The sequence below is a fragment of the Macrobrachium rosenbergii genome, chromosome 17 (assembly GCF_040412425.1).
Source record: "Macrobrachium rosenbergii isolate ZJJX-2024 chromosome 17, ASM4041242v1, whole genome shotgun sequence".
In the NCBI taxonomy this organism is placed as follows: Eukaryota; Metazoa; Arthropoda; class Malacostraca; order Decapoda; family Palaemonidae; genus Macrobrachium; species Macrobrachium rosenbergii.
The window spans coordinates 22,586,717-22,603,985 of record NC_089757.1 but is presented as its reverse complement, the minus strand read 5'-3'; the positions used below and the strand labels follow the sequence as shown (position 1 = coordinate 22,603,985).

At 37.0% G+C, this 17,269-nt stretch overlaps 1 protein-coding gene across 2 annotated transcripts in view; it reads left to right on the top strand.

Annotated features, from left to right (window-relative positions):
- Positions 1–1,435: 1,435 nt before the first annotated feature.
- Taz (tafazzin, phospholipid-lysophospholipid transacylase) overlaps positions 1,436–17,269 on the top strand; it is a 32,412-nt gene continuing 16,578 nt past the window's right edge. The window contains exons 1-3 of one of the 2 annotated variants that reach the window (XM_067119694.1): positions 1,737–2,115; positions 3,239–3,455; positions 8,694–8,822. In XM_067119694.1, the coding sequence (XP_066975795.1) occupies positions 2,065–2,115; positions 3,239–3,455; positions 8,694–8,822 (397 nt within the window). In that variant the 5' untranslated portion in view covers positions 1,737–2,064. Of the gene's footprint in view, positions 2,116–3,238; positions 3,456–8,693; positions 8,823–17,269 lie in introns of both variants that reach the window. The other variant, XM_067119695.1, reaches the window with a different exon arrangement.

Below are 17,269 nucleotides of genomic sequence, written 5' to 3'. Positions count from 1 at the left end.
GGTATGACGTTTATCAGTTTGTCTATTCCAAAAGTGTAGACATTTTTTAGCATTTTTTATAAAATCCAAGAGAAGTGTATTGTGAAAAAGGTTACATCTAGAAAACTAACCAGATTAAGCACAGCATTAGAATTGCCATTAAAAAACTTAATCTTGAGTGACAGCCATAAGGCATGAATGCTCACACTACCAGTAATTCACTGTTATCATAGATAATTCATTGCTCTTGACGATAAAAGATTACGGAATGATTACCAAGGCAGTTTGTTTATCACCATATACCCCATGTTAGTGATAACAGGGTTTCTGTTATATCAGTCTTTTTTTCTCCTCTTTTTTCCCAAATACTCTTTGAAATTAGGTAGAAAAATGTTGCTTTAGTGATTAAATGAAATCTGGCCAAAAATGTCAATGTAAATATATGTGTGTATATATATATATATATATATATATATATATATATATATATATATATATATATATATATATATATATAGGTATATATAATATATATGATATATAATATATATATATATATATATATATATATATATATATATATATATATATATATAATCCAGGAATAAAAACACAGTGTGAATTAAAGTTTTTTTGTGAGCCTGAACCTGCGCTCGTTTGGGTTTGGGCGATGGGAAGGGTGATTGTACTTGGTGATTCATATGCAAAGGTAGGTAGCAGAGAAAGATGGAGTAGCTGGTAACCAGGGAATACCTGAAATGAATGAGAATGGAGAGTTAGCGCCTCATAGAAATGTATACAGAAAGGATCTGGATTACTGGGAAAATCTGGCGTATAAAAAAAGAATATTCATAAGTATAACTCGGCAACAAATAATGAGAATGAACAAGGTATCATAGATTATGTGTAAGTACAGGGTAGAAGGATGAATAAACTGTTGAATGTTATAGCGAGAGAAGTGGTTGGTAGAATAATTATTACCTATTTTGAGTGAAATTGCAACGGTGCTTTACTTTGGAAGGAAAGTTTCAGATTGTGGTTATAACTCTTTGCCGGATGTTGACTTCGTCAGGTTGGAGAAAGTTTATTGTAAGTCTTTAATTACACATAAATAAAGAGGTTACGTGTAATACTAGGGCTTGAGTCGCTACCATGTTTTTGTCCCCATCTTCGGTTTTTTTTTTTTCCTCTGACTTCGCACAGAACATTAGTTTTAAGATTTGTCATTATTAAGGTACAAAACATTTCGTAGACACTGTTGCAAACGTATATAGACAGGCTTGAAACTTTTAGGTGACAATGCCGGAGATATGTATGAACCATTGTCGGAAACAAATCCATTGGCATGTCTACAACATTGATTCATATCCCTTTGACACAAACATCCTGTCCATACCGCACGATTCAGTAGTCTTCAACGTGTCAGTGAAGAACGAGGATAATTCTTGGGCAGCTTTGGCTAAAGTGCTTTTGTGCCAAAGTAATAAGAAGTGAAAGCGTAGACTTTGGGTCGCCCAAACCTTCACCAGAGATTGAAGGAAATGGTGGAGGGCCGTATCAGTTACTAGAAACGTGATGATGCTGGTATGTTGGTTGCTCAACGCCATAATATCAGCACAATCAATATAATCTACATTTTATATTTTACGTGACCTTTGAATTGCAGCGGATTTGATCTAATCCGCAGGTATGGCTAAGATTTAACGTAAAAACGTAACACTTGTTATGTAATCGTTTACGGTTCGTGACCATTATCGAATCTGCACAATATTTCAGTACGCCTGTGTGTTATCGCTTATCTGCTAGGCTTAAGCAAACATGACTCAACATGCTTAATTATAAGTATAGATTTATTACAGTCTCAATTTTAAAGATAGGCATTGTGATTTCATCTGTGCCATAGCCTACCAGCATATTCTGTTGTGGACCTGCCAACGGTATTGCCCTCGTGTCTGATAAAACACCCCACGCTGCATACTTATCAGCTGGCTTCCTCAGGCATCGATCGCAACTGAGTTTGGAGTGTGCCTTGTGGAGTGTGATATCTTTCGCCTTGCGACATTTGTCTGCGCTATTGTTTTTGGGATGGAGTATATACCGCTTAAGCAAGAAGATATACCTTTAAGGTCAAATGAGGTCAGTTTAATTAGTTATTGGGAGATGCATAGTAATAATTATCTATAGATTATATGGGTATTGTATAAGCTAAAGCTTTATCTTGCTACTCCACTTCTTTGATTGGACAACATTAGAGGTTTCATAGACAACATCACGGTTCAAAGTTTAACTTATTAATTTCTCAGTAATTCCAGAGAATTACCAGTGAACGGTGTTTTACTGCCGACTGGATCGATGCAGCATCCTACTGAACTTAGCGTGAGACTGTTCTAAAATATTTATACACACCTCTTTATGGAAAGGCAGTACTGGAAAAATTACAGAAGAATAATCAGAATTAAGTTTAATTGAAATAAGCATTTAGGAATGAAAACAAGAGCAATATATTATGTAGCGAAAGTAAACAGTGTATTTATATTATGGTACGCTTAATTTTTCCTAAGAGTCAACTTCTTGGCTAAGTGTGCGCGGATTTGCTTGTACCTTTAACCAGATGAGTAGCTCTCTTATGCCTGTTGTGCCTTAAATTCACACATACCATACAGCTTACTGTGGTTTTGCTAAGCTGAGCTTCTAATCACAAATGTCTGATTTGGTGCTAAACTAAACTACTCGTGGCGAACGCCTAAGTTATTAAAACTATAAAACGAGAGCAAATTAACGAAAAAGTTCTGTTAAAGTCAACTGATAATTTCATTTTCCAAATTTCCGTGTGGTAAAATGTAAAAGTGTAAAAGTAAAAAAAGTGTCTTGCTTGATATTTATTGCACGTTCCAGTGTGCGTCATAGGTAATTGCTATAATCACATTTGTTCAGTCTATTGTGAACACTGAAACAAACTTATCTTCAGTTCTTCGCATTTGCTCATTGTTTTGGAGAGTGATCATTTATCTTAGTAGCATCTTTTGGATTTGTAAAGTCTGTATCTAGCACTGTCACTGTTCTTCAACTGAGCTTTATTATAACATTCCAGCAGCGATTTTGTCATTCATTATGAAGGTAACACTTGCCTGGTTATTTTATTTTTGTTGAAAACCGAGAAACGCTACTTACCTGTGCGGGCTAATCCGCGAGGTAGAATTTTGTTGGAGGTTTGTTTACAAATTTCGCTCGAATTACGGTATTTACGACTCGTCCTCAGACTGGCGGCTCGACCTCCGTCCTCTCTTCCTCCGAAATAGAGGACAGCATGCAAGAGGTTAAAATACATCCGAAGGAGGCCACAGACGGTGGTGAAAAGCAGTTTTCACTAAGGCATGGCTGGCCCTTCCCCGATATGACGAATCCTCCGCTGTCTTTTAGAATAAGGAGTGCCATCATTATTCCTATGGTGGGAACGTTCAGCAAAGTTCTTATGAGTAAGTGCCATATTAGCCCAGAACGTGTACTGTAGGTAGAAATTTATTAAGTTTTATAAAAGACAAATATGAGCTGGGTTTACAGCAGGCCATTAAGCCACGATAGCTTGACTACCATAGGGTTGAATCTGCTTCATGTTGCCGGGTGGGCTACTAAGAATAGCCAGCAAATGGTGAATCAGCAAAGGGAATTAGCATGTTAGGACAATTATTTCACGGAACAGACTATGGTAATTCTTTGCAAAAGGTCCGCATCAATATTTGGTGTTTGACCTTACTAAAATAATACAAAACCCCTTAATATGTACAGTAACTCAACGCAACAACCTAACCTAACCTAGGGCGCCGTGCCCCTACCGAGGCCTAGCGGGGAGGGCTTGGCCCCCTGCGACCCATAAGGGGGCAGCCAACCCAACGCATCAAACAAACACCAAATATTGATGCGGACCTTTTGTAAAGAATTACGCAGACTATCACTGTGATGTCTTATTGAATAAATTTTAGAGTAGTATGCAGACGGAGGGGTCATGACTTCCTTGGCAGGGTTATTGCTCCCCAGACAGTTAAAGGCACAGCATCCGAGGTTAGGTTAGGTAAATGTAGGTCTTGTTAGGCCATATTCCTCCTGAAATGCCTACTGTAGTTAAGGGGTAGCATAGGACGTGACCCCACTGTCTGCATTGGCTCTTATATTTATATTGACAATGTATTGCATTTTATAATCAATGTTGTTATACTCTCCTGATTACAGTTCCTTGTAAGCATGCTTTCACAGTGTTATTATATGACAAGATTACACAATGTATCACATTCTGTAGTGTAAAATCAGTAATTAACATATAGCTTGTGAAGTTACATCATGCATTTACCATATTTAGTATTAAACTAAGGGCCTGATTGCATGAAACAGTGTCGAACTTCTAACAGTTAATAGGTACCACTGTGAGAATCCTGAGTTTTTAGTGGGAAAAGTGACCACTGAGAATCATGAGTTTTTGGTGGGAAAAGTGGATATACTTATGCAGTAAATTAATTTGTGGCCAAACTCTTGATCCATAGTTCAACTATAGTTTATCATGTGCTTTTTACTGTTTTGTCTGGTATCAAACTCAGATTTTTTTTCTTATGCTGACAGCTGATTCTGTATCCATTTTCTTTTTTAAACAATAAATAAAGCATCATGTATAATATCATAGTTACGTAGATTTGTATGGAAATCTTGTTTTGATTTCTAGTTTGTTTATATGAATGATTCACATTACATGCAAACGATAACACAAGTTTTTATTTTGAAAAGATTGAAAATATTATTTATTATACGGTAAAATGTTGCATAGAATTTGCCATAGAAATATATACATATCATTATATAACAAATATATACATCATGGCTGCATGAAATTGTACACTGTATTTCTCAAACCTCATGATTCACATGATAAATGAATGTCAGTAGTTGTTAAAATGTAATACACATATTTTTGTTTAGATTTTAAGTTTTTTTTTTTTTGTGGGGATTTTTTCCTGGTAAGGGCATCCTTGAGAGTTGACAGGCCACTGGTTGATGCAGTGCATGTGTTATGTTAGCCTTATTCCTCGTGGACTGTCTGAAGAGAGGCAAGCATTCTTCATTTATGTAGGATATACACTGATCTGCATGGACTCATTTTAAGGTACCCAGATGCTGGCTTGTATTACCCACAACAAACAATACAAGTTGTCAGAGCTTAAACATGGTAACACTAAGTTTTAGTTCATTTCCTATTTATGACCAATGAGGCCTACTTGCAGTTCATAGAGAAATATTTAATTTTTGGTATATATAATGTAGCACAACAATTATGCTACATGATAAATTTTTCAGGTTGAACATGTAAACATCCCTTTAGTATACAGTGCCAAATTGTGAAATAACTGTCCTAATGTACTGGCACTGGTTTAGCTGGCTATTCTTGTAAACCTATAAGCTGCCTTATTTTGGCTTAAAAGAGAAATCAGAATAGTATTTGATGTTAAAACAATGAAAATAGTTAATGCAAATAGCACAGTAAAGACATTGAGGAACATGAGATTTCTGATTGATGAATGGCTAAATATATACAAAAATTAAATTTAGCTAAATGAAAATAGGGCATTATGACGTAAGGAATGTTGCTATCATAAGGAACTTTGGATAAGTTTAAAATGGTTATCCACAACCAAGTAATTACCATACTTATGTACTCTGTAATTTTATAGCATATTATTTACTGAAAATTAATAATAATCTGGCTGAATTTCCACTTGATTAGGTCTTTTAAAACAAAAATAAAATATAAAATGCAGTTTGGATTTCAGTGTAGCATACATTTTTAAAAAGAATACTGAAGTATTCAAAAGATCTTCTTCTGAAATGGGCAACCAAAAGCATAACTACATGTAAGAGCTCCGACAAATATAGGTTATTGGAGGCAAGATGCAACAAAAATATTAGAAAACAAATTTGTTCCAACAGAAAGAAGAACCAGAGCATTTTACACAGGAGTATTCCTCTGTACAAGCTGGAATTGGTCTTTGGAACTTGCTTACAAGATAGGTACAAGGTGGCGAGTTGGGGAATAACCCTAACTCACCTGCAGTCACTGAGCACTTTCTTCAGCTGCCATTTAGTGAAGACGTACCATGCGCTCTGTTGACTCACTGTTATTGGAATCTTGGATTTGGTTGTTGAATACTTTTTTTTGTTTGTCTATTTCTTAACACCTTACCAGATTAGCCCGAGATATATTGTGATCAGTGTTCTAAAAATTTTGGACTTACCACGAGATATCTCGTAAAAATGTTAATTGCTAATATAAGACTAATACGAGTTGTCTCGTGATCCACGGTGTTCTTTTAAGGCTTCTGCGAGATATCTCATGCTATATCATACGTTTGGCAGTGGTACTTGCTGCTGGAAGTCAAGAGTTATCGAGAATGACTTCTTTGTTTTTTTCGCACCAACTATACGTCATTAGTAGTACTTCAGTGGCCATCCTGGTAGTTTGTTTGTTTGTGTTTTGCTTCTTTTTGCCTGTTTTTAGGTAAGTTTGGTTGTTTTATTTGACATCTTAGACTCTTTATATGTTATATTATTAATTTATTACGTTGATTTCGTGTCTTTTGTTAATCTCGACCATTTTGTGATACGTCAAGCATAATTTCTTTTTTCTTTTACAACGAGGACGCACTATTACCTGCTCTCCAGTGGTGACTTTGAGAATCTGTTTGTTTTTTTTCTTCTTTTTGACTTGTTAGGCAAGCTTGGTTGTTTTATATGTCATTATAGACTGTTTAGCACAAACCTTATATTCTCTATATCTGTGTCATTTATGTTGGTTCTGCTGAGATAGGATCTGTGGTTCTGAGTTTGTCTGTGAGGAGTGTGCTGGTTGTTCTTCTTCGCAGGGGAAGAGGTATTGCAAGAAACACAGGGAGGCTTAAGACAATCAGCAGTATCCTTGGACCAGGGAAGGGTTTGGTGCGATACTGTGTTCTTAACTCTGCTAAATCTTTTTGGCTTCTTCCTCCTGGACTACCCTTCCTCTCTCCTTGTCCCTTCTTGTTTTTAGCTGGCTTGGTATAAGGGGGATACCAGTTTAAAGGAAGGCAATCAAGACAAGATCAGTGACAGTCATGGGCCAGATGCACATACTGAGCTCTCCCGAGGCAAGACTGTGGTCCATGCATGTGGTTTGTCACCTTCCTCTGCTTTGGCTGCTTCTGGTATGTCTGTGTCGTTGGAGTACCTGTGGATGTGACTGTTCCCTGGTATTTCTGGTGACATGTTTTTCGTTGCTTTTCTTTGACCACGTAGTTTCAGCTAAGAGGTCCCCAGTTCTTGCTGCCGCAGCTGTTTCTGTTCTACCAAGGAACTCTTCAACATTGAGCCTCATCTAGTGGCCATCCTGCCTGTATGAGATAGCATATTACCAAAGATAGAATTTACTTCAACAGACCTACTTGACTTAACTTTTTCTCCTACTGTAGTTAAGGATAGCAAGACTCATGGACAAAGTAAGGTGAAGAGATGCAAGTGGATTTCATCTTCCCCCTCTCCCTTCTTGCTGAGATTTTCCTCCTCATTTTCTTCTGCTGCTTCTTCCTTGCATAGGAAGAGGAAGAGGTCTTGGAAGCCCTCTCACAAGGAGTCCTGTCAGTCTCTGAGTTAGCACCTACCCCTGCAAGGGTTGGTGGGACCCATCACCCACTTGAAGGTTGGATGTCTGCCACAGAGTGAAGTTACAGCCAAGCCATACTCTGGCCAAGGCCACTGTCATTTTTATACAGATGTCTTCATTTCCCAGCTAACGTAACTGGTCAGGAGGAGACATTTCTTGGTGGAAAATGAATGCCTAAGGAATGAGTCTCCATATAAAAGCTGAAGGTTTGTGTTCTTGTAAGAAAAAATTGAAAGATATATAAACTTGAATTCTTTTATCAAACTCCTACCTGTAACCAACCCCACATTTATCCCTGTTGCCTAAAGAAAAATGGATGCTGTTTACCAAGAAAGTGGGGTTGTTCCCTCCGCCCCTTCACTTGTTTGCTGCTAGTTAACTACCTTGTTACCAAGTGTTAACAACCATACCAAGTTTTGTTGGAGGGTATATCCATATAAAATTCCAGGTCGTACAGTATATCAAGGAGAAATGAAAATAACCTTGGTTTTGCAATATTTATACTTCCTATGCCCTCTAGAAATGCAGTTACTCGTGGAACAGTAATTGTGCTATATATTTGTAAGAGTGTGTGTTTTTTAAATATGTTTTTCACAGTGAAGTATATGCTATATGCAATTAATTCATTAGCATAACTATTGTTGATAATGAGAGAAGTATGTTTTTCAGCTATTACTGAGCCCGTGATGTGGACTTGCATTTAAAATTGTTAAGGTTCTATATCATGTAATTCAAGAAGTACTTTGTTTGTTTGTTGTAAGTGATTTGTTTTGTCTTTTTTTTATGGAAAAGCCCTATTTTTGCATTAGTAAACTTTTGAAGAAAACTTAACCTAAGAGATAATTTGATGTAAAAAAGAAAATGAAACAATTTACCCAGATTGACACTGATAAATTGTTGTTCAATTTTCTGTTAAGTTAAGTGTAACATAAAATCTGGACCATCACTGTCCAAATTTAGAATTATGGTCTGTCTTTTGTTATTAAAGACTGAAGAATCTTTCAAATACACCAGTTTCATTTAAAACCTGCTTTCCCAGATTGTTGTAACACAGTACATAGTCACAACTTAAAGCAGTTGGTGGATCTTGTTGCAAATCGACCACAAGGTGTGCCGCTTATCACCGTTAGTAATCATTACTCATGCCTTGATGATCCTGGTTTGTGGGGTGAGTATGAGAAAGAAATTAAAGTCTGACACTTTGCCGTAACTGCCCATAATTTAATACTGTATGCTGCTATCAGAAACAAGTTACTTTTCACTAAGTGCTCTTTATCTACAGATAGGTAGTGTGGTGATGCTACTGGCTTCAGAGCTTTTGTTTTATAATTTTTGAAGTACTGTTCCACTGTTTGGATGTCAGCAGATGCCCTGAATCTTTATGTTTTAAGTAACATTCCTTTAAGTGGGAGATTTTTTTCCAATATATTGGTAATAATGATTTAGACCATTAGCAGAAAATACTAGCTGCACTTCAACAGGGAACTTCTGTTATCCTCTTTTAGTGCCTGTCCCCCATGAATTAGTACAGACTACTCTCTTTGCAGAGCATCATCGTCATCGTCCTTATTTTATTGATGTGTCACACTACCCAATACCAGAGATTTTCATATCTATTACTTTAAAAGTATGGAATGGCCTTCCTTGCATAATTAATAAAAGCTATAATTTAACTGAAAATACCAGGCACCAATTGCTTAGAGTTTTTGTCTTGCCATGTTGTTTATGTATAACAATATTTGTTTCTTAATATCTTCCTCTACCTGTTTTTTTTTTTTTTTCATTTTCACTTATTCCATGGAAGCTTGCATTTCTAGTCCGTGGCCCTCTAGTTTCAGCTTGTTTTCTTGCCATTAAATTTCTTTGTAAATACAGTATAGATATCTTTCCACTTAAGTATATCCCCCCTGTTTGTTACTGGTATGTCTGGTAGCCATGTTATGTTATTCAGAGTATAGAGAAAACTTTACCAAAAGTATTTTCATACAAACTATAGTGTTACGAATACCTTCCTTCTTGAGAGCAGTGAGAAGTGAGGCCACTGTTGAAGAACTGCATTTTTTATGTTACCGGGTAGTTGACAGGAGGTTTAGCTCCCTGATGATTGGGTTTCTATGCAGTGAGTGAGTTAGCTCACTGGAAGAAAGCATTATCACCCTAGCCTTCACATCTTTCCTTTAGTGGGTGACTTTTGAGTCATTGGGTGCTCTTCGTTTTTTCTTGAAGGTTGGTATCCATTTTGTTGAGGTAGCACATTTTTTCTGTAGAATTTGTGGAATTTGTTGCTCGTTAGTTCAAGGGAAGCATTAATTCCATTTTGTAGGACAATATCCATCTGAATTAACTTTCATAACTACTAGAAAAGGATGATGGTGTTCATTGGACTGAAGTGCTGTATGGAATGCTTTGCCTTCGGATAAGTGGAAATATATCCCTGTAATAGTATGGCCATCTTCCAAAAGCCCTTATCTAAGAGCAGACTTCCATAATAGTATGGTCATTTTCCGAAAACCCTTATGTAAAAGCAAACTTCCACTACCACTTATGGTGCCTGCACCCCAAGAACTAGAACATTTTATTCACTTTTTAGTATATTAGCTTCTACATTTTATTAAAGCGTTTCGTTGTCTTACCGCCCAAAACTTTATTCTAGGCTTTTATTGCAAACATTTTTATAATTATTAATTAATCATTATTTATTTTTAGTTTTATTTTGTTATCTCATTTATCACATAGAGGCAGTTTATTCTTTTGAAGCTGGTTTTCAAGTTAAATGCCTTTTAGTCTTTTTCAGAATGAATGTCCACTCAGTATGGGGCATTGCAATACTAGCAATAATAAGCCCCAAACACAAGCATCTTTGATGTTTTGGTGTAGACGGATAATTTTAAATGAGCTTTTGTAAATATGGAAATGCTGTAGCTATCTTTGCCTTGTTTTGCAAGTCCTGTAACCTGCTTCAGCTTGGAGACATGCACTGGGGATGTGTTAATGGAGAGTATTTCTGCTACTGGTTTTGATGGATGGCATTTAATTGCAAGAGTTAAATACATTGAGTCAGCCAGAGCTCAGTATGCACGACATAGCAGATATCTTAGTAAAGCTGACATCAGATCTTATCACCTGCTGAAATTTTTGTGTGCATGGTCGCAAGTGTGTGTATTTACATTCAGAAACAAGAGATTCCCTATTATGTGTATTTATATATAGAGAAAACTATGTAGAGATCCTTGGCTAAATACTTATCATTGCATTCATAGTCACCATTGAGAAAGCCCTGGTTTACAATATTACATTTCATACTAGAGGACCACAAAAATAATGTCTTTATTACTGGGAAGTGAGGCTTCTCCCCTCGGCACATGTGGAAAGGGGAGTATATGATATAACCTATTAGTGAGTTGGATGGTTTAGGATTAGAAGTTTAAGATTTTAGTTACTCCTAATCTTAGAATTGGTATGACTAGTTGGTTTAGCTGTTATTTTTAGTTGTCAGTGGTATATCATCATTTCAGTGTAATTATTGTTATTACCATCATATGTAACTTTTGATCTTGATTAGAATCAACGAAAGGAGCTAAGTAAATATGTAAAGGACATTTATGAAGTGTGTTTCTGTAAGTGCAGAGGCCAGACATTCAGCATATAGAACTGTGCATCATGTAGTGAAGGAAGATTAGTTAGCTGAAATAACTAGAGAAAAGTGCATTACATACAGGTGTAGTTTGAATTGATTGGTTTATTTTTATGACCACGGCACTGAAAGGCCAGCCTATTGCATAAGCTCAGAAGGAAGGTGAGTATATCTACCTGCCTGGTGACCAGGCATTTGTCCCATTAGGGAGGTCTGTTCTGCTGGTTCATCACCTGACCTTAACAAGGATGTGGGTATTACAAGTTGCTCTTTTGTCACACTGAATGGCAGGTGCTGGTGTAGGGTGTGGAGACTTTGAAGAATCTCAGGCAAAATGGTCAGGTGCCTGAGACTCATCAAAGTGCTACACATCCTTCAGCATCACCCTTCCCTCAATGTAAAAAAGAGGACACCTTATCCTCCATGCAGCCTTTCAAAGGAGGTTTGGCATTGAACCAGCTGAACTGACACAAAACAACTCTGGTTGCAGATCGCGTAGCTGCAATTGACCTCATACTTATTCATGTGATAGTCCAGCCAGTAAGAGCCACTGAACTGAAAAATCAACTAGTTATCAGCCACTCGCTCATCTTCTCAAACCATGCCTCTTACATACACTGTACCTTTGTCAGATATTTCATTCATTGTACCTTCCCCCACTAGAAGATCACTGTTTTGTGTGAAACATCTGGGCATGTACCTCAAGAAAGAAACTTATAAATGTGCTTTGGATATTTACTCATCCCCCACCTTTCTGAAGAAAAATATATTATTACCCAAATGGAAATGATATGCAAAGTCATAAGTGATAGTGCAGAAATTATATTAAACAAGACTTTTTTTAAGAAAGGGTTTACATACCACGTATGCTAAACGTGTGCTGATACTACCCGTACAGTATGTAATTATAATTTGAATACTGTACAGTCGTAACACGGCTACAGTCCTAGTCTGTTCCAGAAGGCTGTCCTTTCACTGATCTGTCCTTAAACTCCTCAAATTTTACCCATAAGGAATACTGTAATGGGAATTAGATTAATCCATTCCAAACCTACAAAACTAAAACAAATAAAAGCATTTGAGCATGAATTTAATATGCATAGCATGGAGAAATTATACAAAAAACATAGATAAATAGTTGTAGTACTGGAGGTGATAGCAGCATCAGCTGCGTCCAATTTATATAGAGTTTTCTTTGTGTTTCTGGTAACTGATTTTTCTGGGTTACTGCATTCTGCCAGTAACTCTCCAATGTCTGTCAGTCTTGGAGAGGAAAGCAGTTGGAAACTTGGGAAGTTTTGTTTTTGACGAATACACTATACGGTATCAGTTACAGGGTAATGATGTGGGTAACTGAAATTGGAGTTCACCCACCTCCAGATTTCAGTTACCCATGTCATTACCCTGCAACTGATATAGTGTACAGTATTCAATACAGCATGCCAAAAGATGGGAGGAGACTGTCATTTGTGGTGATTCATGCTCGTTATATACGAGATGGTCAATGGACTTGAATGTATGCTGACTGCTGATGAGGAAAGTGTAGCATTGATTGGCTGGTATTTCATTGTCAGCCAAAAACTTGTGCTTGATGGGCTTGCTGCTGCAGCCTTGCTGAGTGGAGGGGCTAGTGTGTAATGTCAACGTCTGGTGTTACCCAACAAATATTCTGATTGGTCCCTGGGTAGCTCCTAGAATCTCAGACGCTATCTTGTGTTTCATGGTTGGGAATGTCGCTTCTCATGGGGTCTGGCGCAGGTGTGTTAGTTATGTCTAATACTGGTAGGCAAGGAGAACACTTCTTGAGTGGTATTCAGTGAGGTCTTAACCTGCTGTATCAAGAGGCCTCTAGCAACCGTAGGTGTCTTGTGTCAGGAGCCTTTCCAGTTACTTCTGTATTCCCCACTTTTGCATTCCTTGTGATGTTAGTATGTTGGGCATTTCTCCTGCAATTTCTTAAGACACCGTCTTGAGCATGACAAGAATTCGTCTTTGCTAGTTTCATTGTTGTTATACCAATATAGGAACTGGGACACCCACGGACTGGGCATTTGAATCGGTATACCACATCATTGTGTTTAAGAGGATCTCTTGTCAGTGGGGCTGGGTTGTTTTTCATTATGAGGTTTCTTGTGCAACCCTTTTGGTAATGAATTACATACAAGGTTAGCTGCGTGTCAAAGTCGATGGTGAAGACATTTTCTGTGACGATTTTCTTAGTAGCATTGTCACCTTATAGTAGTCTCTCACTTCGTTGTGGATGAGGTTGCGGCTGCTCACGGTTGTTGTACAGTACTGCCAATCCAGTGCCCTATGTATTTCTTTATTAACTTGCTTGTTGGAATATCCATTATTTATAAGTACCTTGGAGATGTGGTCTAATTCCTTGTGCGTGTCCTGCCAAGAAGACCAGTGCATTAAAGGGCTTTCGTAAGAAGGGCTTTAACGCATCCTGAATAAGGATAACCACAGAGGATGAACTCCAGATTTCAATTACTTTTGTCATTACCCTGTAACTGATATAGTGTATTTGCCCAAAAGTTTGCAATGGTTTCCCCTCCAAGAATGACAAACATTGGCGAGTTACCAGCAGAATGCAGTAATTCTGAAAAATCAATTATCAAAAACTATATATATTGAGTGCAGCTGATGCAGCTATCACCTTAAATACTACATGCTTGAAAGAGGGTCTGCTACCTATGGAAAGTAAATATTGTAGATAAAATAAAAGCAAATGTGTTCTCACTTGGCTTGTAATTGGGAGAGTTGATGGCATGTGTGGTAGGTGGTGAGAAAGGTGAAGAGGAGGAGAGCTGTTAATGCTTGGAAGGGGAGCCCCCTTCCATAAAAATGGCAGGCAACTGTGCTTCTGGGATATTTCTTATTTTTGTCTCTTTCTACTGCTTTCTTCTTGAGAGTCACTGTTTTCTTTTTCACTAAAAAGCTATCCAGTGATGTTTGCTTTTGCTGAATTTTGAAATGTTGTTAAAGTGAGAGTTAGCTGCCTTTCAGCAGGTTCATAATATAGTTTGTTACTGTTTTGTCAAAGTGATGTTTTTCAACAAAACTTTGCACTTTATCCATTTTGAACAAATTCCTTTATTAGTGGACTAGGGACATTCTCCCTCTCCTCTTCCTCTTCCTCCTCTGAAGACAATTCCTCAGCTGTTGTCTGTTGCTGCTCCCTCTGAGGGTCGCTGAGTTCTGTGGCTAGCCAATACCATGGACTTGCCCAGAGACGCAATATCCTCCACAACAAGCTCAGCCCTGCAGACCCTATCCTTCTTAGGGGCAGTGACAACTTATGTACTGTATAGTTAGACAGTTTAGCAGATGTGCACTGAATGAGACCCAAGTATAGAAACCCTTCCCTTTATTTCAGCTGGGAACTGTGCACATGATGTGCTTAATTCCATACACGTTTTAGCATTGGGTTGCCATTGTCTACCCCCTAACTGAGCAAAGTCTGTTAATGGAGCAGATTTTTCCCCATATAGAATTTCCTTTAACTGAATTGTTTGTTAACTGAGACGTCCGTTCCCAGAGGTATGACTTTATATGCTTACTAAAGTAAAGTTATTATGGGAAGAGATTGTTTGTCAGCTCATGAAACTGGTTTTGTATTAAAGTAGTTGTAGTAAAGGGTGTGGTTCAAATCATGCTTGTGATGTCATATTTATAGTATTTTCATATGAACAGTTAAATTCTTAGTTCATCTATTTTCTATGGCTGTACTTTATGAGAGCATATTATTTCTAAACATGGAGAGAATAGTGGTCAAGTATACATATGTACTAGCAGGATTGTTAGAGATGTAAATACTGTATCGTAATATGGGTAGGAAATTACCAAAGTTTGAACATAGTTAGGTATTTATGGTCCATTTAACACTGAAAGGATAAACTGGAACACTTTCTGGTTGATCTGTTGATTATAGACCATTAGTATACCTGTTTGTACCGTATCATGAAGTGCTTCTCACCAAGTGCTGTACATTTCCATTCAAAAATGCTAGACTCATACACTCGAGACTCTCATTTTAGTAGAGAGTTAGCAGTACCTGACTACCACCACCATTTTCCCTTAGTCTTCTGCAGTATGTCTTGCTGTTAGTTGTTGAAACCACTCTCCATCTTGCCCACATGAGGAGTTAGAGCAGATTGAGACCTTGTGATTAAATGTCTTGAGCTATACATGAACTAGGTGAGTCACCTTAGTTACCTCTTCTGTACTCTTAGTGTGTACAATTTTTTTATGGCAACATTTTTGTTGGGAGACTGGCTCACTAACTAGGACATTGCTCCCTCTTTTGTGGTAAAGTATGTAATGAGCAGTATACATTCTCTTAACAAGGAGGTAAATAGCATCTGCATTGGCATACTATGTTGTCTCAAGTATCCTGAGGTTGCATTCAAATCTAGTTGTGGTAATTACTTTGAGGTACCATCCAAAAGTCTTTCTCCCTCACCTGTAATCTGTGCTTGAATGAGGACTTGAGCTCTTAGTTTCAGTTTATTATTTAGACTTTATTGAAGTCATAATGTAGTGTTTTTATATAAAAAACATTGATATATAATGGGCTGCCCTCATCTTGATTCTGCAGATTGATTTTTTGGCTGCCTGGTGGCAGAAGAGGATGTGCTTTATTGGTAGCAGGGTTGCTCTTTTAGCAGCGCTGCTAATATTACCAAGTAACTATGTGAACAACTTCCCAAATGTTATATTCACTGGTCTTTGGCACTGAATACCAAATGGCATTCTTATAAGACTAAGTTTTGTGTACTATGAAATATTGAAGTTGCTTCAGAAATTTTATAAATTACTGTGGTACATAGCAGATTTTTTCAGTTACGCAGTTGGCATTGATTAATATTAATACACCAATACCTCAGCTTAATGGCTTCAACTTACTGGAGTTTGTAACTGATTGGATACATCTGATTCTGGAAATATAAAAGATGTTCTGTATTTAAATGAATAATCCAATAAGTGCACTGGAGGTATGGACACTGAAACTAAAGTTTTCAAAAGCATCATCCCTTGCTCTGTACCTTTCTCCCTCAGTAAGTCAAAAGTGTATGCAAAATGCAGGGGATGAGTAGGTAAAAAATTTGAAGGTGAAAATTTATATCAAGAAATGGAGGTAAGTAATCTTCACTAAAAAATGCATTAAACCATTTTTTACTTAGAGTATATGAGCCAAGCCCGTTTAGACCAAGCATACCAGCCAAGCCTGTTGAGACCACTTTAGATGTGCTGTTTCATCTGCAAAAAGTTTTAAAAACGAAATTTCCAATTTATTTTTCTGTCTGTCTGGAGTCTAAGCTTAGCCAGTTGTAAAACCCATTTCTTACATATAAATAGTGTTTCCCTTAATACAGTACCATTAATACTTCATTTACCAAATGAATATAGTTTGCATCATATACCAAATTACTCAAAACATATTGGAGCATAAGATAATAATCTCCTAAGTAAAGAAAATGCACCAACTATTATGTAGTTAACGACTGCAAATGCCCTGTTGCTATGTTATGAAAAACATTTGTAAAGTAACTGAAAGACAATCATTAAGCAAGAATGACCTGCAAATGAGTGAAATGCAATAATAATAATCAAATTGAATGCACTTTGCATATTATTATTCCGTTTCACGCACTTGCAGATCATTCTTGCCTAATGACTGTATTTCAGTTACTTTACAAATGTGTTTCATAGAGCAACAGGGCATTTGCAGTCATTAACTAGAGAATTGGTGCACTTTCTTTACTTAGTGGATTATTATTTTATGCTGTAATGTGTTTTGAGTAATTTGGTATATGGGGCAAATTATATTCATTTGGTAAATGAAGTATCAATAGTACCATATTAAGGGAAACTATTTAAATGTAAGAAATGGGTTTTACAAGTGACCAAGCGTAGACTTCAGAGAGAAAGAAAAATAAATTGGAAATTTGGTTTTTAAAACTTTTTGCAGAAGA